The following is a 22,225-nucleotide window of genomic DNA, read 5'->3' as shown; positions in this document are numbered from 1 at the left end:
CCCAATTCTTTATTTTAGGCAGTCCTACCTTTAAAGTAATTTGGAAAACTCAGCAGTGGCCACAAGACTGGAAAAGGTAAGTTTTCATTCTGATCCCAAAGAAAGGCAATGCCAAAGAATGTTCGAACTACCATACAACTGCACTCATTTCACAAGCTAGCAAAGTAATGCTCAAAATCCTTCAAACTAGGCATCAACAGTTCATGAACCAAGATCTTCCAGATGTACAAGCTGGACTTCGAAAAGGCAGAGAAACCAGAGATCAAATTGCCAACATCTGGTCTTGGGCTCAGACCTAGGTTGTGTTAAAATGGCGAAATGCACCAAGAAGGTTGGAATCGTGGGCAAATACACTACCCGTTATGGTGCCTCCCTCAGGAAAACAGTGAAGAAAACTGAAATCAGCCAGCAAGCCAAGAATACCTGCTCCTTCTGTGGCAAAACCAAGATGAAGAGACGAGCTGTGGGCATTTGGCACTGTGGTTCCTGCATGAAAACATTGCTGGTGGTGCCTGGACCTACACACCACTGTTGCTGTCACAGAAAAGTCTGCCATCAGAAGACTGAAGGAATTGAAGGACCAGTAGAAGCACCACCATTTGATAACGTTGCTAGCCTATAGTAAATGGGTTGATTTATGTAACAAAATTACTTTGCTTATTAATTAAAAAAAAAATTCTCCAACATCCACTGGATCACAGAAAAAGCAAAGGAATTCCAGAAAAACTTCTGCTTCATTGACTACACTAAAGCCTTTGACTGTGTAGAGCACAACAAACTGTGGAAAATTCTGAAAGAGATGGGAATACCAGAGCACTTTACCTGCCTCCTGAGAAACCTGTATGCAGGTCAAGAGGCAACAGTTAGAACCGGACATGGAAAACGGACTGGGGCCCTGGTGGCTCAGAGGTTAAAGCATCTGCCTGCAATCTGGGAGACCTGGGTTCGATCCCTGGGTCGGGAAGATCCCCTGGAGAAGGAAATGGCAACCCACTCCAGTATTCTTGCCTGTAGAATCCCATGGACGGAGGAGCCTGGTGGGCTACAGTCCATGGGGTCGCAAAGCATCAGACAAGACTGAGTGACTTCACTTCACTTCAAAACTGGGAAAGGAGTATGTCAGGGCTGTATATTGTCACCCTGCTTATTTAACTTATGTGCAAAGTACATCATGCGAAATACCGGGCTGGATGAACCACAAGCTGAAATCAAGACTGCCAGGAGAAATATCAACAACTTCAGATATGCAGATTATACTACCTAATGGCAGAAAGTGAAGAGGAACTAAAGAGCCTCTTGATGAGGGTGAAAAAAGAGTGAAAAAGCTGGCTTAAAACTCGACATTCACAAAACTAAGATCATGGCATCCAGTCCCATCACTTCATGGCAAATAGATGGGGGGAAAGTAGAAACAGTGACAGAATTCATATTCTTGGGCTCCAAAAGCACTGCAAATGGTGACTGCAGCCATGAAATTAAAAGATGCTTCCTCTTTGGAAGAAAAGCTATGACCAACCTAGACAGCATATTAAAAAGCTGAGACATCACTTTGCCAACAAAGGTTCATATAGTCAAAGCTATGGTTTTTCCAGTAGTCATGTACAGATGTGAGAGTTGGACCATAAAGAAGGCTGAGCAATGAAGAATTGATGCTTTTGGACTGTGGTGGTGGAGAAGACTGTTGAGAGTCCCTTGGAAATCAAATCAGTCAACTCTAAAGGAAATAAAACCTGAATATTCATTGGAAGGACTGAACTGAAGCTCCAATAATTTGGCCATCCAATGTGAAGACTGGACACATTGGAAAAGACTTTGATGCTGGGAAAGATAGAAGGCAGGAGAAGGAGGCGACAGAGGATGAGATGGTTGGATGGCATCGTCCACTCAATGGACACCAGTTTGAGCACACGCCAAGAGATAGTGAAGGACAGGGAAGCCTGGAGTGCTGCAGAGAGTCAGTCAGACACGACTTAGCGACTGAACAACACTTTTAAAGTAGTCTGCGATTTGTAATCAAAAAGGATCTGGGTTTGAATACAGCTCCTTCACTTGTCGGCTGTGGCAAACCACGTAATCACACCGATTCCGTTTCCTCCTCTGTAAATGGAGATGATAAACCTTTCTCCAAAGATGGACCGGTCTGGCCCAGCCCTCGCAGCCTTTGTGTGAGCCTGCCTCAGGCTGGGAGCACACCGCGAGCCACAGATGACGCCGGGCTGGGCGGAGGCGGCGTTTCCTAGCTTGTCCGCTTTCCAGACCCAAGGGCCCTGGCTCACCCCTCTCAGCTGCTCTAACCGCACGCCCTAGCCCTCCGGCTGCCGCGGACCGGTCACCGCGCAGGGACAAGATGCTCCCACGTAGCGCAGCCCTGGCCGATGCGCTTGCGCGACAAGCAGCCTCGGCGCGCGGTTCCCAGCGTCCTCCGGGGCAGCCAGCCCGCCTACGGGCGCCTCAGGGGATGCTCTCTGTTATGCGATACCATCACTCCGGTTTGCCTGCAGCCTGGGGCTAGAACCCAGCCTAAGGCAAGCCCGCTCTTGCGGAATGACACAGAGCCTGTCTTCTCGCTCGTCCGAAGACTACGGAATAGAACCAGCTCTCCTCTGCAGGGCATAGACTTGTGAACGTTTCCGCGGGGAGATTTGAAACCCTTGGCAAAGGAAAACATCTGTATCTCTTTTTTGTAGAAACAACATTGGTATAAAATGACCATACCACTTTCATTTAATATGTACATAGGAAAGAATGGGCTTCCCTGGTGGCTCAGAGGTTAAAGCGTCTGCCTCCAATGCAGGAGACCTGGTTTCGATCCCTGGGTCGGGAAGATCCCCTGGAGAAGGAAATGGCAACCCACTCCGGTATTCTTGCCTGGAGAATCCCCTGGACGGAGGAGCCTGGTAGGCTACAGTCCACGGGGTCGCAAAGAGTCGGACACGACTGAGCGACTTCACCTCAGAAAAGACTGAAAAGTGGAATGGAATCCAGTGTTTCATTAAAAGAGTCAGACACGACTTAGTGGCTGAACAACAACGATTAGGTAGTTTTTTGTTCTAGTATTCAAGAAGTCCTTAACGTTAATTGCTTTCCTTAACGTTAATTTCTGAAATACCACAAAATATTTCTTACCTATCATTTCACCAAGTAAAATAACCATTGCTAATTTTCAGTGCACAGACTCACCTACACACACACATACACACACCATTTTTTTTCATGTCTTTTATGTATTTTCTGGAGAAATGATTTTACTCTAATGCTATTTTATCTTCTACATCAATAGCTTACAAAAGCAACAATTTAGAAAACAGAATAAACCAATGTCATTGCTAGCTGTTATGAACTGAATGTCTGTCTCCCCAGCCGGCCCCACAAATTCATATGTTGAAACTCTAACCCCCAGAGTAGCTGTATTTGGAATAAGAAAGTATAGACCTTCCTAAGCTTATGATGGGGTTGCATCTGGATAAACCCATAGTACATTGAAAATACCATAAGTAAAAAATGCATTTAATACACCTCACCTAGCTTAGCTTCAGACCCCATGAATCTCAGCATGCCAGGCCTCCCTGTCCATCACCAACTCCCAGAGTTCACTCAGATTCACGTCCATCGAGTCAGTGATGCCATCCAGCCATCTCATCCTCTGTCGTCCCCTTCTCCTCCTGCCCCCAATCCCTCCCAGCATCAGAGTCTTTTCCAATGAGTCAACTCTTCGCATGAGGTGGCCAAAGTACTGGAGTTTCAGCTTTAGCATCATTCCTTCCAAAGAAATCCCAGGGTTGATCTCCTTCAGATTGGACTGGTTGGATCTCCTTGCAGTCCAAGGGACTCTCAAGAGTCTTCTTCAACACCACAGTTCAAAAGCATCAATTCTTCAGCGCTCAGCGTTCTTCACAGTCCAACTCTCACATCCATACATGACCACTGGAAAAACCATAGCCTTGACTAGATGGACCTTTGTTGGCAAAGTAATATCTCTGCTTTTGAATATGCTATCTAGGTTGGTCATAACTTTTCTTCCAGGGAGTAAGCGTCTTTTAATTTCATGCAGTGATTTTGGAGCCCAAAAAAATAAAGTCTGACACTATTTCCACTGTTTCCCCATCTATTTGCCATGAACTGATGGGACCAGATGCCATGATCTTCGTTTTCTGAATGTTGAGCTTTAAGCCAACTTTTTCACTCTCCTCTTTCACTTTCATCAAGAGGCTTTTTAGTTCCTCCTCACCTTCTGCCATAAGGGTGGTGTCATCTGCATATCTGAGGTTATTGATATTTCTCCCGGCAATCTTGATTCCAGCTTGTGCTTCTTCCAGCCCAGTGTTTCTCATGACGTACTCTGCATGTAAGTTAAATAAGCAGGGTGACAATATACGGCCTTGACGTACTCCTTTTCCTATTTGGAACCAGTCTGTTGTTCCATGTCCAGTTCTAACTGTTGCTTCCTGACCAGCATACAGATTTCTCAAGAGGCAGGTCAGGTGGTCTGGTATTCCCATCTCTTTCAGAATTTTCCACAGTTTATTGTGATCCACACGGTCAAAGGCTTTGGCATAGTCAATAAAGCAGAAATAGATGTTTTTCTGGAACTCTCTTGCTTTTTCCATGATCCAGCGGACGTTGGCAATTTGATCTCTGGTTCCTCTGCCTTTTCTAAAACCAGCTTGAACATCAGGAAGTTCACGGTTCACGTATTGCTGAAGCCTGGCTTGGAGAATTTTGAGCATTACTTTACTAGCATGTGAGATGAGTGCAATTGTGCAGTAGTTTGAGCATTCTTTTGCATTGCCTTTCTTTGGAAGTGGAATGAAAACTGACCTTTTCCAGTCCTGTGGCCACTGCTGAGTTTTCCCAATTTGCTGGCATATTGAGTGCAGCACTTTCACAGCATCATCTTTCAGGATTTGAAACAGCTCAACTGGAATTCGATCACCTCCACTAGCTTTGTTCGTAGTGATGCTTTCTAATGTCCTTAGCCTGCCTTAAATGTGCTTAAAACACTTGCATCAGCCAGAGTTGGCCAAAATCATCTAGCGCAGAGCCTATTTTGTAATAAAGTATTGAAATATTTCATGTAATTTACTGAATACTATACTGAAAGTGAAAAACAGAATGGCTGTGTAGGTACAGAATGGTTGTAAGTGTATTGGTTGTTTATCCTTGTGATTATGACTGTCTGGGAGCTGAGGCTCACTGCTATTGCACAGCATCATGGGAGAGTATTAAACCAATTATTGCTAGCTCAGGAAAAAAATAAAAATTCAAATTATAGTTTCTACTGAGTGCATATCACTTTCACACCACTGTAAAATTGAAAAATCATAAGTCAGGGACTCTCTGTAATTAACACTAAATGAGATCACAAGGGTGGGACCCTGATCCCATAGGATTAGTGTCCTTTTAAGAAGAGACAGCAGAGGGCTTAATCTTTCTCTGAAGGCAGGCACTGAGGAAAGCTAATATGAGGATTTAGCAAGAAGTCACTATGTACAGCCAGGAAGAGAGCCCTCACCAGAAAGTGATCCTGCCAGACCTTGATCTGGGGCTTCTAGCTTTCAGAAGTATGAAGAAATAAATTTCCATTGTTTAAGGCACCCAGTCTATGATATTTTGTTATAACAGCCCAAGCAGACTAACACACTAGCATGTAGTATTTACAGAGTATGAAGCTTTGTTCCAGGTGTATTATATATTTTAACCAATGTGGTCCTCATAACAACCTCTTGAGGTAAATGCTATTATTATTCCTAATTTGCAGATAAGAAAACTGAGGTTTGGAGAAGTTAAGTAACTTGTCCTGCATCATACAGCTTGCAGGTGATAAATCCAAGCAGTCTGCTCTTCTACCTGCTACTCAACAATACCACGGCATAAAACATAATAAAACGTTAATGGTAAAGTCTAGGTAGTGGTACATGGATACTTACTGTAAAAGTCTTTCGGCTTTCTGTATGTTTGAATGTTTTCATAATAAAATATTGCTAAGAATAAACAAGAATTATGCAGGACCTTATCAATAAAGTCACAAAAATTACTGATTTAAATGGAAAGAATAGTGATGTACATCATGTTCATGGATTGGAATAGAACTTTCTAAATATGTCAGCTTCCTCCACTTTAATGCTCCCCAATAAAAATCTCAACTTTTCCTTTTAATAAGTTAAATGATTCTAAAGTTTACCAGGAATGGTAAGTATTCCAGAATGGCCAATAAGATTTTCCAACAATAATGATGTCAGACTTGACCTACCAATATAACTTGTATAAATTGTTTTACCAATATAATACAAGGCTTGATAATCAAGATAAGATAAAACCAGCACCAAAATATACTCTTAAATTAATAAAATTAAATTAAAACCCTCCAAACAGACATGTTAGTTTACTTAAATTTAATATATTATAAAAGTGGAATTTCAAATTAGCAAACTGATTATGATTATTCATTAAGTGTTGTGAAGACAACTGGTTAGCCATTTAGGGAACTGTAGTAGTCTGCTTGGGCTGCTACAATTAAATACCACAAATTGGATGGCTTGTTGTTCAGTCGCTCAGCTGTGTCCAACTCTTTGCAACCCCATGGACAGCAGCAGTCCAGGCTTCCCTGTCCTTCACCATGTCCTGGAGTTTGCTCAAACTCATGTCCGCAGAGTCAGTAATGTCATCCAACCATCTCATCCTCTGTCACCCCCTTCTCCTCTTGCCTTCTATCTTTCCCAGCATCAAGGTCTTTTCCAATGGGTCGGCTGTTCACATCAGGCGGCCAAAGTATTGAAGTTTCAGCTTCAGCAAAAGTCCTTCCACTGAATATTCAGGGTTGACTTCCTTTAGGATTCACTAGTTTGATCTCCTTGCTGTCCAAGGGACTCTCAAAACTCTTCTCCAGCACCACAGTTCAAAAGCATCAGTTCTTCTGTTCTCAGCCTTCTTTATGGTCCAACTCTCACATCCCTACATGAAAGCGAAAGTGAAAGATGCTCAGCCATGTCAGACTCTTTGCAACCCCATGCATTATACAGTCCATGGAATTCTCCAGGCCGCAATACTGGAGTGGGTAGCCTTTGACTTCTCCAGGGGAATCTTCCCAACCCAGGGATTGAACCCAGGTCTCCCACATTGCAAGTGGATTCTTTACCAGCTGAGCCACAAGGGAAGCCCAAGAATACTGGAGTGGGTAGCCTATCCCTTCTCCAGGGGATCTTCCTGACCCAGGGATCGAACCGGGGTCTCCTGCATTGCAGGTGGATTCTTTACCAACTGAGCTATTGGGGAAGTCCATCGGTACATGACTACTGGAAAAACCATAGCTTTGACTATGTGAACCCTTGTTGGCAAAGTGATGTCTCTGCTTTTTAATACACTGTCTAGGTTTGTCATAGCTATTTTCCCAAGGAGCAAGCATCTTTTAATTTTGTAGCTGCAGTCACCATCTGCATTGATTTTGGTGGTATTATTTGCATATCTGGGGTTATTGATATTTCTCCCGGCAATCAGCTTGTGATTCATCTAGTCTGGCACTTTGCATGATGTACCGTGCATAGACGTTAAATAAGCAGGGTGACAATATACAGCCTTGACGTACTCCTTTCCCAATTTTGAACTAGTCTGTTATTCCATATTCAGTTCTAACTGCTGCTTCTTAACCTGCATACAGATTTCTCAGGAGGTAGGTAAGGTGGTCTGGTATTCCCATTTCTTTCAGAATTTTCCACACTTTGTTGTGCTCTACACAGTCAAAGTCTTTAGCATAATCAGTGAAGCAGAAGTAGGTGTTTTTCTGGAATTTCTTTGCTTTTTCTGTGATCCAAGGAATGTTGGCAATTTGATCTCTGGTTCCTCTGTCTTTCTATACCCAACTTGTACATCTGGAAGTCCTTGGTTGATGTACCACTGAAGCCTGCCTTGAAGGACTTTGAACATAACCTTACTAGCATGTGAAATGAGTACAATTGTACGATAGTTTGAACATTCTTTGGTATTGCCCTTCCTTAGAATTAGAATGAAAACTAATCTTTTTCATCTGTAAATTTTATTCAAATCACCATTGCTGTTCACATTTCTATTACAATGTTCGGAACAAGGTATAGTAAAGGTTGGGAAGTGCTTGCAAACGAGACTCTCAACCAGGGCTGAACATTCTTGCCAATGAGATGTTCAGCTAGGAATCCTCTGTTTGTTCCCGTGGGAAAAGAACATTTCTTGCACACAAGGATGTTTCTCTGATTCCTCAAAAGGAACAGACCCAGGGACAAAACGGATTCTAAGTTGATAAGGAAGTTCCCCAAAACAAAGTCTTAGCTGCAGTAAATAAGTTAAGGTAAAGGTTATCTCGCCCTGCGCCTGCGCACTGTATAGTCGCTGAATTATGGTGTTTGGCAACTTGCCCTGTAGATTGTTGTGCAAAAGATATAAAGTAAAGCAGCTGTAAGAAGCAAGGAGTTAAAGTAAAAAGATTCAAACCACTCTGCAGTGTTGGTGTTTCATTCCATCACCAGCAAGCCTTATTCTTTAGAATTACCATTTTCACCCCTGATTTCTGATAGGGTCAAAAAGAAATTAACATTATAAGTAATGACAGAGTGAGGCCCAATTTCAACTTAAAATTATTTAACTTTCTAAGTATTTTCCATCACAAATAATTGTCAACTTCCAGCAGACAAATGATGGGAAAAATGCAGGAGGAATCTATGCTAGCTCTCATAATTATCCGTACTATCAACACTTCCAGGCACTTACAATGGTAAGTTTAGTTGCAGGAGCTGATACTGTTTGTGTCGTATGCATACCTTTTAGACTCTCCAGTGTGCTTCAGCGATGCCAGCTGCCTGTATTTGCATCCCTGCAGCTGGGCAGGGAATTAACAGTGATTACCCTCCCAGTACCCCCACCACCAGGCTTCCCAGGTGGTTCAGTGGGTAAAGAATATGCCCACAATGCAGGAGACACAGGAGATGTGGATTCAGTCTCCAGGTTGGTAAGATCCCCTGGAGGAGGGTACAGCAACCCACTTCTTGCCTGGAGAAGTCCCATGGACAGAGGAGCCTGGCAGGTTATAGTCCATGGGGTTGAAAAGAGCTGGACACGACTGAGCAGAGATGCAAGCACCCCCACCACCTGCCTTCAGCCAATGATTCTGATCAGTTGATTTGACAGTGCCCAGACTGCTCACACTAGATGGCATGATTCTGAGGTTATTATGCAGTTTCCCAGAGTTTCAGTGAGATTAAACTCCAGTCTCCTACAGAGAGGGCTTCCCTGGAAGCTCAGATGGTTAAGAATCCACCTGCAATGCGGGAGACCTGGGTTCGATCCCTCAGTTGGGAAGATCCCCTGGAGGAGGGCATGGTAACCCAGTGTTCCTGCCTGGAGAATCCCCATGGACAGAGGTGCCTGGCAGGCTGCAGTCCATGGGGCCTCAAAGAGTCAGACACGACTGAGCAACTAAGCACACAACACTCCTACAGAGGTAACTAGCTTAATAATGTACCTTTTACTGGCTACTTTCCTTTCTACCTCCTTCCCCCATTTCCTATTGGTATTTCCCAAATAAACTACTTGGGCCCAATCCTTTGTCAGAGTATGTTTCTGAGAGAACCCAAATCAGACAGTCACTGAAGGCATGAACAATGATCCTACAAGGCATACGGTCTTCGTAGTTTTTGTTTTTGTTTTGGCCACACTGTGTGGCATGTGGGATCTTAGTTCCCGGACCAGGGACCAAATCTTCACCCCCTGCAGTGGAAGAGCAGAGTCTCAACCCCTGGACCACCAGGGTGTTTCCATGCAGTCCCTGTAACGTGAGTGCCTTACCAGTGCACACTACCCTCATTCAAAGCAATAATATCCTACATTCTATATTTAACCCAATTCTATTCCTCCTAATACACATTAAAAATAAATACAAGCACATTTACAATTTGTGTACCTTCATATATGGGAGAGGGGGAGGGACAGACAGGGAGTTTGGGGTTAGGAGATGCAAACTATAACATAGGACAGACAGCAAGGTACTACAGGGAAAAATATTTAATGTTCTGGGATAAACCATCATGGAAAAGAATATCAAAAAGAATGTATAATCTGTATTACTGAGTTAATTTGCTACGGAGAAGAAATCAACACATTTTAAACCAACCACAATAAAAAACTGAAAATAAAAATTGTCTTTCAGCATCACAGTCACCCCAGCATTGAGCTTCTGCTTCCAATGAATTCATTTGGTTTATAAATCAACTTGTCACTCCACTTAAATAATTCAGGATTTTGCTGGAGTTCTTTCTCCTCAAACGAACAACCTTCACTAACACAGGAGAGTAAACAGATGATTTTCTTTCTTCTCTTGTCCTCTCTGGAACACTCTTCCAGGATCTATTGTTTTCGCTAGGGGGTGGGCACTCAAAGTTAATGCCCTTTCTCCATCCTGGAAGATAGTGGGACAGAATAAAGCCATCTTCTTCCTGCTTTCCTTAAACCCTCACAGGATTCCTAAACCAGACTGAACAGTTTTATGATAACTTTTATAGGAGAGTCATGGAAATTCAGAATTACGATCGTAATTAACTTGACCTCTCTTAAAAAGAAAGTACTTAGCACTTTGAACTTCACAGGGACTGTAGTCACAACCCTAATCCTACAAGTGTCCTTTTCCTTGAAGCTGTCAGTCCATAACTCTCTTCCCTGGGAAAACGACACCCCTTTCCAAAAGAAGGATCTCATCCCCTGCCCTTTCTGCCTTCTTAGTCCTTGTCATATGGTCTTAAGTCCTAGTTAAAGGGAGCAGATGGAACACATGTATTTAGCTCCACTCCCTCACAAAAATCCCATCATACCATTAAAAAAAAAAATCCCATCATAACTGCAGAAAAAAGGACTTAAAACCAAAGGCATAAGCCCAAGGATACATTGAATAGAGAGGAGAAAAACAAAATTCTGGCAACTGAACGATGAATGGATGAGTGTTTTCAGCCTTATGAGTCCTGAAAGGCTGAATCCTTAGTGAGCAGTGGGAAAGCCAAGAAGCAACCTAATTACATTCCAGAATCCCCAAAAGCAAACAAACTGCTTGTCTAGGGGTCCCTCTGAAAATGGGGAGTTCAGGCAATGCTAACCATAGAATATTGGTTGTGAATCTGTTAGAAGCAGATTCTCAGTGTCTCTACACTACTCCAGTCAGGTGACTGTCCTTTGACCATCTCTGCAGGAGACTGGAGGAGTCGTTTAAGGAAAAGATAAAACAGAGGGGTCTCTGAACTGAAGAACAGCAGGCAGAGTTGAGGGGTGGGCACTATGCTGGAAATACTGGGAACAGGGCAAGGCTATGTGGACATTTACACACTGAACTTGAGACTCCCACTCTTCTTTCCAGAATGCTTCTACCCAGGGCTATACTCTCTGGGCAGCAAATTTGAAAAACTTCTCCAGTGGCTTCACTCAGCCAAAGAGGAAAAGATCTAAAGATGCTGACGTTGAAGGTTTCCCAAGGATATGCAGGCAGACCATTACTCGGTTCAGTTATGGCAGCTCTGATCCCATGTGCTGTGTGTGTTTAATCGCTGAGTTGTGACCGACTCTTTGAGGCCCCATGGACTGTAGCCCGCCAGGCTCCTCTGTCCATGGGGATTCTCCAGGCAAGAATACTGGAGTGGGTTGCCATGCCCTCCTCCAGGAGATCTTCCCAACCCAGGAATCAAACCCAGGTCTCCCACGCTGCAGGCAGATTCTTTACCGTTTGAGCCACCAGGGAAGCCCATGACACCTGGGATCTCCTGATCTGGCATTCAATCCACACCAAGGCCAAGTAGGAAGAGCTGCTTGACAAAGAGAGCTCAGTTTTGAAAACCGTAATTGCCTCCTTGGTGGTTCTTTTTTATTTCTAATATTTATTTATGTGGCTGCACCAGGTCTTTGTTACAGCATGCAGTATCTTTAGTTGCAGCACGTGAACTCTTAGTTGCAGTATGTGGGATCTAGTTCCCTGACCAGGGATCGAATCCAGGCCCCTGCTTTGGGCATGCAGAATCTTAGCCACTGGACCACTATGGAAGTCCCATTATTGGTTCTTTACTTAGGGCTTGTAAGAGGGTCCATACAGTATTCTGGTCTACTACTAATCTACCAAATTGCAAGAGCTGAGGGAAGTGCCTGTAGCCTGAATAAGAGAAACATCTGTTGTTCTGAGCTCTACTTGAAATAGGCAGCTTTTCACATCACCCCCTAAATCAGCTGGGTCAACACATCTGACTGTGGTGTATGTGCTTCACAAATCCAAAGGGACTCATCTCATGCGGTACTTCTTTTTTTAATACAGCAGACAAAAAACAACTTGTTCCTTCCTTTAAAAGGATCAGCCCAACATGCCTCAGATAATTCACTGATGTGGCAGGATTCCTTACAGATTGGTTTATATGACAGATTGCCTATTAGTTCCTGCTTAAAACAACAGTAATCTTTTATTGTCTCTCACAGTTTCTCTAAGTCAGAAATTCAGACAGGGCACAGAGCAGCACCATGATGTTGGGAGCCTAACTGGAAGATGCAAAGGCAAAGAACTGGGATCATCTGAAGGTTATTTACTGTCACGTAGGCCTGGCCAGAGCTGTTGACCAGAAACCCACACGTGACTTCTCCATGTGGCCTGAGCTTTCTTAAAATATATTGGCTTGGTATGAAGGGCAAGAGTCCTGAGAGAGAGAGAGAGAACCAGAAAGAAGCCATACAGCCCTTGCATAACCTTAGCCCAGGAAGTGAGGCCGTATCTGCCATATTCTGTTGGTTAAGGCAGTTATAAAGATCTATTCATGTTCAAAGGAAGAGAAAATAGACCTCTTCCATGGAAGAAGGCCAATGTCACATGATAAGATGAACATGTGGGATGGGGTGTATGCTGGTGAGGCCATCTTTGGAAAATACAATCTCCTATGGAGAGAGAACCAAAGCCTCTACACACTGAACTACTGCATAGATCTAAGAGTTGGCACATTCCTCAGATTGGGTAGTAAACACACTGCTGTTCTATCACATGGAAGCAGATTGTGTCTGATATTTTCATTTATCAGGATAGATTACTTCTCCCAAAGTATAATGTTAAGAGACCTATGTCACACGTCAAGCATTATCCTGATTAAATTCAAAAAGGAGATGCCTTCCAGAATAGCGCCTGTAATGAGGATAACCCAGTTTGGAGGTATTAATCCAGAGAAATTTACCATAATTTACTGTCATTCTCCCAAACCCATCCATCTTTTGCACCAGCTAGACTTCGAGTTAAATGGACCTGTGGTCTCGTAAATCTCCCCCAGAGATGTAATACTGTTATTGGTTTGTTATTTCAGTAGGGAAGAGTTCACCATTTCTTCAACAGTCCTTACTTCGCAGGTCAGCAAGTCAATGTAAGAAATCTATCAGTTGCTAAGGGCATCTTTTTCCAACTAGACACTCAGAAACTTGGAGGAACTGCTACAGGAGGGGTTTAAGGTTCCACTTGGCCTATGGTGAGGCTGACTTAGGTCAAAATGCCATCATTACCTGATCACCATATGCTTCCACTCTGACACATGTCCAAAAATACTATGCATAGGACGTAGCGATAGTTAAGTTAATGTCTAACTGTTGCCCGAGTGTTTGTGTAGTTTCCCTAGTGTATTTACCCAGGTAAAGTGGTAGTGGGTCCCTTGGGGGAAAGCCAGAAGATATTACACATTAATAGGGCTTTTACAAGCTCCATCCTCAAGAATACCTGTCTCTCTATTATTCAATAGGCTGTGAACTTAGGTCTAGCAACAGAATATAAGGCTATATTTCTATCTTATTGACATCTGTCTCCAAACCCTGAGAAAATCTGGCTATACAGATCAAGTGGGGCTTTAGTGAGCTGCCATTTGTCTGGGTCCCTAGCTTCAATTAATTAATCATCTCCAAAGATCTTGGTATCCATTCTGATTATCATAAATTGCAGGTGGGCCACTGTTAAAGGCTATTATTGGAAATGCCCAATCCACTGAAAATAGGAAGTACACTTCACTAGTATTCTTGGCCTATAGGGAACACCCACTACGTCATGTTTTAATGAGTCTAGTACTTCTATAACAAAGTATGTCTCAAGCCATTGGGTAAAGGGAATGCCTTCAGTGTTTTATTAGGTTGGGAAAAGGAATGACACGTTTGGTAATTCGTCCCAGAATTCCCTGAGTTTTGGAATCCTTTCTCTACATTATACATAGGAATTTCTGCCATCCTAGTTTTTAGGAGTGGCCAATGTAAGGTGTGTATGCATCCCTATGCGTTTAGTCGCTAAGTCGTGTCTGACTCTTTGAGACCCCATGGACTATAGCCCCCCAGGCTCCTCTGTCCATGGAATTTTCCAGGCAAGAATGCTGGAGTGGGTTGCCATTTCCTCCTCCAGGGGATCTTACAGACCCAGGGATTGAATCCACGTCTCCTGTGTCTCCTGCATTGGCAGGTGGATTCTTTACAATTGAGCCACCTGGGAATACCCTAATATAATGTTTAGCTCTATCTATTTATAATATGCCCCAGGAGACTTCCCTAGAGGTAGTGGTTAAGAATCCACCTACCAATGCAGGGAACATGGGTCCTATCCCTGGTCTGGGCGGATTCCACATGCCTTGGGACAATTAAGCCCACGCACCACAACTGCTGAGCCAAAGCTAGCGTGCTGTAGAGCCTGTGCTCCGCAACGAAAACCCACCGTGGTGAGAAGCCCAAGCTCACTGCAGCTAGAGAAAGCCTGTTCGCAGCAACGAAGACCCAGTACAGCCAGAAAGAAAGGTATTTTCCCTTCCTCTGAGATAAACTTTTCTTCTCTCTTGATTGAATCTTTTGACAAACAGTTCTCAATTTTAATCTAATCAAGGTATACAGATAGCAAACAAACATATGAAGATATTCAACATTACCTATTAGGTAATTATAAATTAAAACAGCAGTGAGTTACCACTACACACCTATTCAGTTCAGTCCAGTCGCTCAGTCGTGTCCGACTCTTTACGACCCCATGAATCGCAGCACGCCAGGCCTCCCTGTCCATCACCAACTCCCGGAGTTCACTCAGACTCATGTCCATCAAGTCAGCGATGCCATCCAGCCATCTCATCCTCTGTCATCCCCTTCTCCTCCTGCCCCCAATCCCTCCCTATTAGAATGGCCTAAATCCCAAAACACTGACACCACCAAATGCTGGCAAGGATGTAGAGCAATAGGAACTCACTCATCTCTGGTAGGAGTGCAAATGGTTCAGCTACTTTGGAAGACACCTGACAGTTTCTTACAAAACTAAATATACACTTATATATGCTCATATGATTCAACAACCATGTTCCTTGGTAATTACTCAAAGGAATTAGAAATTACGTCTACACAAAAACCTGCACACAGATGTTTACAGCAACTTTATTTATAATTGCCGAAACTTGGAAGCAATCAAGACGTCCTTCAGTAAGTGAATAGATTAAAATAAATTATGTACATTCAGACACTGAAATATTATCCAGCACTAAAAAGAAATGAGATATTAAGCCATGAAAAGACAAAAGTGCATATTACTAAGTGAAAGCAGTCAATCTGAAAAAGGCCACAAACTGTATGACTCTAGGTATATGACATTCTGGAAAAGCCCAAACTATGGAGACAGTGGGGAAGAAAAAAATCAGTAGCTTCCAGGAGTTACGGGGGAGCAAGGGATGGAGAGGCAGAGCACGGAGGATTTTCAAGATGTGAAACCACTCTGTATACTATAATGATGACTACATGTCATTGTACCTTTGCTAAGACCCACAGATTACAAAACACCAAAATGAAACTTGATGTAAATTATGGATTTTGGATGTTGTGATCTATTGCTATGGATTCATTGTAACAAATGTACTCCTCTGGTGCAGAATGTCAGAAGTGGAGGAGGCTAAGTGAGGGACAGAGGTGTATGGGAACTCTAAACTTTCTGATCAATTTCGTTGTGAACCTAAAACTGCTTTAAAAAATATAATCAACTAATTTTTTTAAAAAAAAGTCTTTACCACGGAAATTTTCAGAGCCCTTTCTACTTGGATATTTATATTCTAGATGTGCAAGAGCTGACATGACACGCAATCTTTCCCAAGCTGATTTCAGGTTTTTATGCTGCACCTGTTAGCACCTCACGTGCCTCATGAGATGCTGTTCTGAGTGGCTTCATTTTTCCCACCTCCTAATAACTTGGCCCTTGTTCAGCCCTGGTCCCCTAGATCTGGTCTTGTTTCTCAAACACGTTGTCAGCAAGGCAAGAGTGAGCTGCCTGAATCTCAGATCTGACCGTGTCACTCCACTGTTTACCACAGTTTAGGCTAAACTCATTCCTGGGCTGTAGGAAGCCCCCCGTGATCTGATCCAAGGCCAGCCAGGTCCCACCTCTCATGACACCTGGACTAATATCAGACCTTAGGAACATGGAACTGCCTGTGCTTCTTGGAATGTTCTGTGCTCTTGCAGGTCTCTTTGATCACATGGTACAGTCTGCCTGGACTATTCTCCCCACCTCCACACCACTCGCTGGTTAACTCCTAACTTGCCCCCGGGACTCAGCTCAAGTGCTCTGTCCTTAGGAAGTTTTCCCCAACCTTCCTAGCTCCCGTAAAGCATGTCTAAGAGATTCTAAGTCCGTTGCCCCATGATTCTGTGAGCGTCTTAAGAGCAAGGACTATGATTCATTTTTTCCTCTTCAAAATGTTTTTTCTTCTCTCTTCAAATTCTAAAAGCTGATGGACCTTAAGGCTCAGTCCTCTTCTCTTCATGCTTTCTCCTTAGACGACTTCACCCAGTCTCGTGGCTTTACACACCCTGATGATTCTCAAACCAATACCTCCACCAAACCATTTTCAACGCAGACGTCAACCTTTGCTCTGCTCTTTTTACAGATCTCCACACAACTGCCTCCTGTTTCAGGTCTCAGTTGAAATGTAGCCTCCTTCTGACTGCTCCACCCAAATGGTCCCACACCCACCCTCTCCCCTAATCTTGTCTTACCTTGTATTATTACCACCTGAAATCAAATCATTCATTTACTTGTTTATTGTCCATCTCTCCTACCACACTATCCTATGAGATCAGGGAGTTTTGATTCACTGTTTTATTCCAGAGCCTAAGATAGTGCTGGGCATATTGAAAGCTTTCTTTAAACACTTGTTGAATGAATTGACATAGGCCTGGCACGTAGCATTTGCTAATATTTGAGGGCAAAGTACCCTGTGTGCTAAACATACCACAGGAATCGCTTCATTTTACACAAGCCCCATTTTACACTGATACACAGGGGTTTAGTATCAGCTTTACACTGATACACAGGGCTTTAATAGCCAGGTCACAGAGCAAGAAGGGATATGAACACTGGCAGCCTGGCTCAGAGCTTTCTGAGCCATTGTGCTATCCTCTCACACCCGGAAGTATTCAAAAGGTGTACTCGAAGGAAGGAGAAGGGGCGGGGTCTCAGTTTTTCTATTGTGGGGGGTACTTCTAGTTCCGATGAGTTCCGATGGTCCGGGACTCCAGCTGGTGTGGACATCCAGAGTCCACTCCCTCACAACTCTAGATGCCACTGGAAAAAAGCCACCTTTCTGACTGCCTGAATCTTGACCTGGCCCTTGGGTATGCTCCCTACGCTGTTTTTAATTAAAATACAGTTGATTTACAATGTTGTGCCAATCTCTGCTGTACAGAAAAGTGACTCAGTTACACACACACACACACACACATATATATATATTTACATTCTTTTCTAAATATTCTTTTCCATTCTGGTTTATCCCAGAAGACTGGCTATAGTTTCCTATGCTATAGTAGGACCTTGTTTATCCATTCTAAATGTAATCATGTTTTAAAATGCAGAAAGTGAGGGAATTGCCCCTGGAAAGCAGAAGAGCTTGGCAGAACTCACCCTCCTCCACGAGTGACACACAGTGAGAGCGAGTGAGCGGTGCTTCCCTGCAACATTTATTAAGGAATTTGCACATACACAGGAGAAAGGCAACCAGGAGTTGTGGTTCCCACAGGTGAAATCTTTTAAGCAACGTTTTCTTGTTTTAGTTTTCAAGTGGGGCGAACGATGACTGAGAGGAAGGCTGCCCAGGCACCCTGCCTCATACACCTGGACAGATGGGGGCGCAGGGCAGCCTGGACATACCAATATGAAACAGCAACTGGCAGGTCGGAGAGGGGAAAGGAGGAAGGGAGCTACCAATGAGATGGTAAATTTTTTTTTAACTAAAGAAAAACTGGCAACAGTTTTGGGCTGTTGATAAATTAACTCCTCTCTGTTGTAAACCTAAAACTAAAAAACAGAAACACTCAGCACAGTCGGGGAAAGAGTGGGAGGTGGAATCCACGCACACACACAAGCAGTACACACATTAAGCTCTGCATTCCCACCGGAGGGGCTGGTCCTCCAGCCACAAAGGCAGATCCTACCGAATGAAGTCAGGGAACAGGGTGTGTGTCTTTGTGTGGGACCTTTGAAGAGTCTTTGGTGCTAAGAAAGGCTGACCGAAGCAGCAAGTCCTGAAGTCTCAGATCCAGCAAACAATTCAGCATGAAGTAGAGTCATATTTTGCTCATCCTCGCCCCAGGGCTGGGGCCAAACTGCTCTAAGACTCAGGAGCATTTAATTCGATTTTAGTACTTCCTTAATTTCCATAAATCAGGGGAGCATGATGCCCCCTTTCTCACCCCCAAAATTTAAACCTATGGAAATACTGGGTTGGCCAAAACGTCCTTTTGGTTAACCCAATAACTCATCAACACATACAGAAGGACCTCTAATCTCTCCCCTCTTTGCCTAAAATACAACCCCTACAGACCTTTCTGAGTCTGACAGGAAGTTTCAGCTTGTGGGAAAGGTGCTCAAAGGTGTGCACATCTATCCTGCAGTCTAAGTGCCTTCTGCCAACAGTTCCTAAGGTGCGGCTGCCAGGAGAGAACCCGGGCTGAGGCTGGGGAGGGAATCAGGACAGCTGGGGGACAGGTACGACAGAAAGCAACAGAGAGGTCTGCAGGTTTGGGATGCGGTTGGGCTAGGCAGGATGCCAAGTCCTAAGTGACCGACGTCTAAACCAGAGAAGTAGGAGAGGGGGATGTGGAAAGAGGAAACACATGGAGAGGGGGCGACGGGGAGAGTGGTAGTCATCCAGGTGTGCTGTGCCTATTTCCACATCTGAGGGCTGAGCGTCTGATTTGCTGCCTGTCCGGTCCCGCCGTTCATGGACTGTCCATAGCTCAGCATGCCGTTGGTGCCACAGAAGTTCATCCCGGCCATCTGCTGGGTCATCTGAAAGGGAGAGAGGAGGCTTTCAGACAGGCTGTGGGCACGGGGCCAATTAGAGCAAAGGGCGGGAAGAAGTCCTTCCGCCTGTGGGGAGAGGAGAGTGAGACAAAGGGGAGCTCTGTCATGAGCAGAACTGCCCTGAACCTGCACAGATCATTCCGGGGACACCAGACCTCAATGATGGAGGCCTCTGCAGAAGGGAGGTGCTGTCGGAGACTAATGCTCAGGGAGGGGAAGGGGGAATTCTGGAGTGAGCTGACATAAAAGCGGCACAGGAGGTTATTCTGTTTCCCTTCCACTCTCATTCTGAAAAGGAGCCTATTGTGAACCGGCTGGAGCCAACCCTGAGAGTATAAAGAGAAGCCCCCAGCCAGCCAGAACTCCTGTCTTTCCTCCAGCAAGGAGTGTCAGGGGAAGTGCTGTGCATGCTCCTCGAGTAGAAAGAAGACAATGAAAAGGAAACTGGACTTTCAGAAAGAGCAAAGGCAGGCAAAAAAAAAAAAAAAAAGACCAACATGTCTTCACTGTATGAGAAAGGAAGTTGCTGGGAGGAAAGGGTTGGTGGCATCAGGCCTGGGTGGGGTTGAAGCCCCTTTAGGAATCTGATTAAAAGACTGGCTCCTGGCAGTGAACAGACGAAACTATTTATCAAAGAAAAATGCCTTAAATTTCCCAAGCCTGGTACATTTTCTGTATAAGATCTTTTCCTTTAGGAGAAAGGCTAACTTTTTTTTCTTCCACCAACTTTTAAAGCAAATTTCAAATTTACAGAAAGGTTGAAAGATTAGGGTAATGAGACCCATATATCTTTCCTTAAATTCAACAATTGGTAACACTTTTGCTTTATTTTATCTTTGATATATACATATGTATCAGCTTTGAAAAATCTTTGATAGACATTGAAAATTGCAGATATTGTGACGTTTCACCTCTTAATAAGTCAGGAGGCATCTCATAAGAAGCTTCCCAGGTGGTGAGAGTGGTAAAAAACCAGCCTGTCAATGCAGGAGACGAAGATCCCCTGGACAAGGAAATGGCAATCCACTCCAATATCCTTGCCTAGGAAATCCCATGGACAGAGGAGCCTGGCGGGCTACAGTCCATGGGGCCGCACAAAGTCGGACTCTTAGGTCTCATATGAATGAAGACTTTGCTAGAATCACAATACAATGAACATGCTCAAGATGTTTCACATTAATACTATATTCTAATATATATTACATTTCATTTTTCATCTCTTTAGCCTCCTTTAACCTAAAGGAGTTTCCCCACCATTTTTTCCTAACACCATTTGAAGAGTCTAGGCCAGTTATTTTAGAGAAAATCCTTTAATTTAGATTTATCTCATGTATTCTTACGATTGGATCCAAGTTAAATATTTTTGGCAAAAATTCTAATATATATATTTTTTGATGTGGACTACTTTTAAAGTCTATTGAATTTGTTACAATACTGCTTTTATGTTTTGGTTTTTTGGCTGTGAGGCATGTGAAATCTTAGCTTCCCCGACTAGGGATCAAACCCACACGCCTTGCATTGGAAAGTGAAATTTTAACCACTGGACCGCCAGGGAAGGCCCCCAAAATTTTATGTAAGTGATATTATATCCTTCTTAGTATAAGATATCAAGAAATGCATAATGCTAATGTGCCCCACTGTTGATAATTTTACGTTTGATCACTTATCTAAGGTTGTATCCATCATATGTTCTTTCATTGTAATTAATAAGTAATCTGAAGGGTATTTCTTTGCAAACATGTGAATACCCTGTTCTTTCTATAATTATTAGTTGTCATTCTTCTGCAAAGAAGGCTTTCTCTCCCTCTATCCCACACCCATTTTTTAAAAAATATGGACTCATGGATTTTTTTCTTATCATACAAAGCCTAAAAGTTTACTGGGATATGTTCGAGGTGACCATTCTGAGTCAGTTCTTCCAGATACACACACAGTAGTTTCTTTCAAGTTATATTCAAGTCCTTTGTTTCTAGGAAACATTCTCATGTTAAGTTTTAAATATATTAATCCTGTTCCACTATTTTATCTTTCTTCTTTGTGTGTGTGCTAAGTGTCTTCAGTCGTGTCCGACTCTTAGTGGCCCTGTGGATGGTAGTCCGCCAGGCTCCTCTGTCCATGGGGGTCTTCAGGCGAGAACACTGGAGTGGGCTGCCACGCCATCCCCCGGGGACCTTCCCGGGCATGAGAGGCCCTGCATTGGCACAGGCTCCTTAGCACTAGTGCCACCTCTGGGGGTCGCCAAACACACATATTTATGTTAGACCTTCTTTGCCTAAGGTCTTTCTTTCTGTTTCTTTTTAGTGCTCTCTATATTTAGTTTCCTTTCTCTGAGCTATTTCACGCCTTTCCTCTATGCCAAATATATTTTCAGTTGAATCTATTCTCCTCTGACTAACTTGTAATTCAGTCTATTTTTAAGATAATTGTGTTGTTTCTCAATTTGTTTCCTGAGTTCAGGAAACTTTCATTTCACAACTTCCAGGTATTTGTCCATTTGGGTTCTAAGTTTCTCACTTTTTGATTCAAGCTGTTTTGTCTTACCTGCAAGTGTTTGTTAGAGGACATTTAGTTCAGGATTGCGTAACAGTTTTCTTCTATTTCGTGACTGGTTTTGGAGAAAGAATTTTCATTCCTCAAAATGTTTAGACTTCATTTTTTTAGTTTCTTCTCATAATGGTTTTGCATAAATGTCACTTGCTACTTTCTGTTAATTTTTTGTGTGTATGCCTGTTCAATCGAGTCTGGCTCTTTGTGATCCCATGAACTGCAGCCCCTCAGGCTCCCCTGTCCATGGAATTTTCCCAGCAAGAATACTGGAGTAGGTTGCCATTTCCTCCTCCAGGGGATCTTCTCCACCCAGGGATAATCCCCTCATCTCTTGCATCTCCTGCACTGGCAGGC

General features: G+C 43.5%; 1 protein-coding gene and 1 pseudogene across 2 annotated transcripts in view; one reads left to right on the top strand and one right to left on the bottom strand.

Moving 5' to 3' along the window:
* On the top strand, nucleotides 311-587 carry LOC102186549 (annotated as a pseudogene).
* The window catches only part of SMAP2 (small ArfGAP2), a 48,527-nt gene continuing 43,959 nt past the window's right edge, over nucleotides 17,658-22,225 (bottom strand). The window contains exon 10 of one of the 2 annotated variants that reach the window (XM_018042325.1): nucleotides 17,658-19,309. In XM_018042325.1, coding sequence (XP_017897814.1) covers nucleotides 19,184-19,309 — 126 coding nt within the window. In that variant the 3' untranslated portion in view covers nucleotides 17,658-19,183. The remainder of the gene's footprint in view (nucleotides 19,310-22,225) is intronic. The other variant, XM_018042331.1, reaches the window with a different exon arrangement.

This window comes from Capra hircus, chromosome 3 (genome assembly GCF_001704415.2).
Source record: "Capra hircus breed San Clemente chromosome 3, ASM170441v1, whole genome shotgun sequence".
In the NCBI taxonomy this organism is placed as follows: domain Eukaryota; kingdom Metazoa; phylum Chordata; class Mammalia; order Artiodactyla; family Bovidae; genus Capra; species Capra hircus.
The sequence above is the reverse complement of the archived record's forward strand: the minus strand, read 5'-3'. Positions and strand labels throughout refer to the sequence as shown.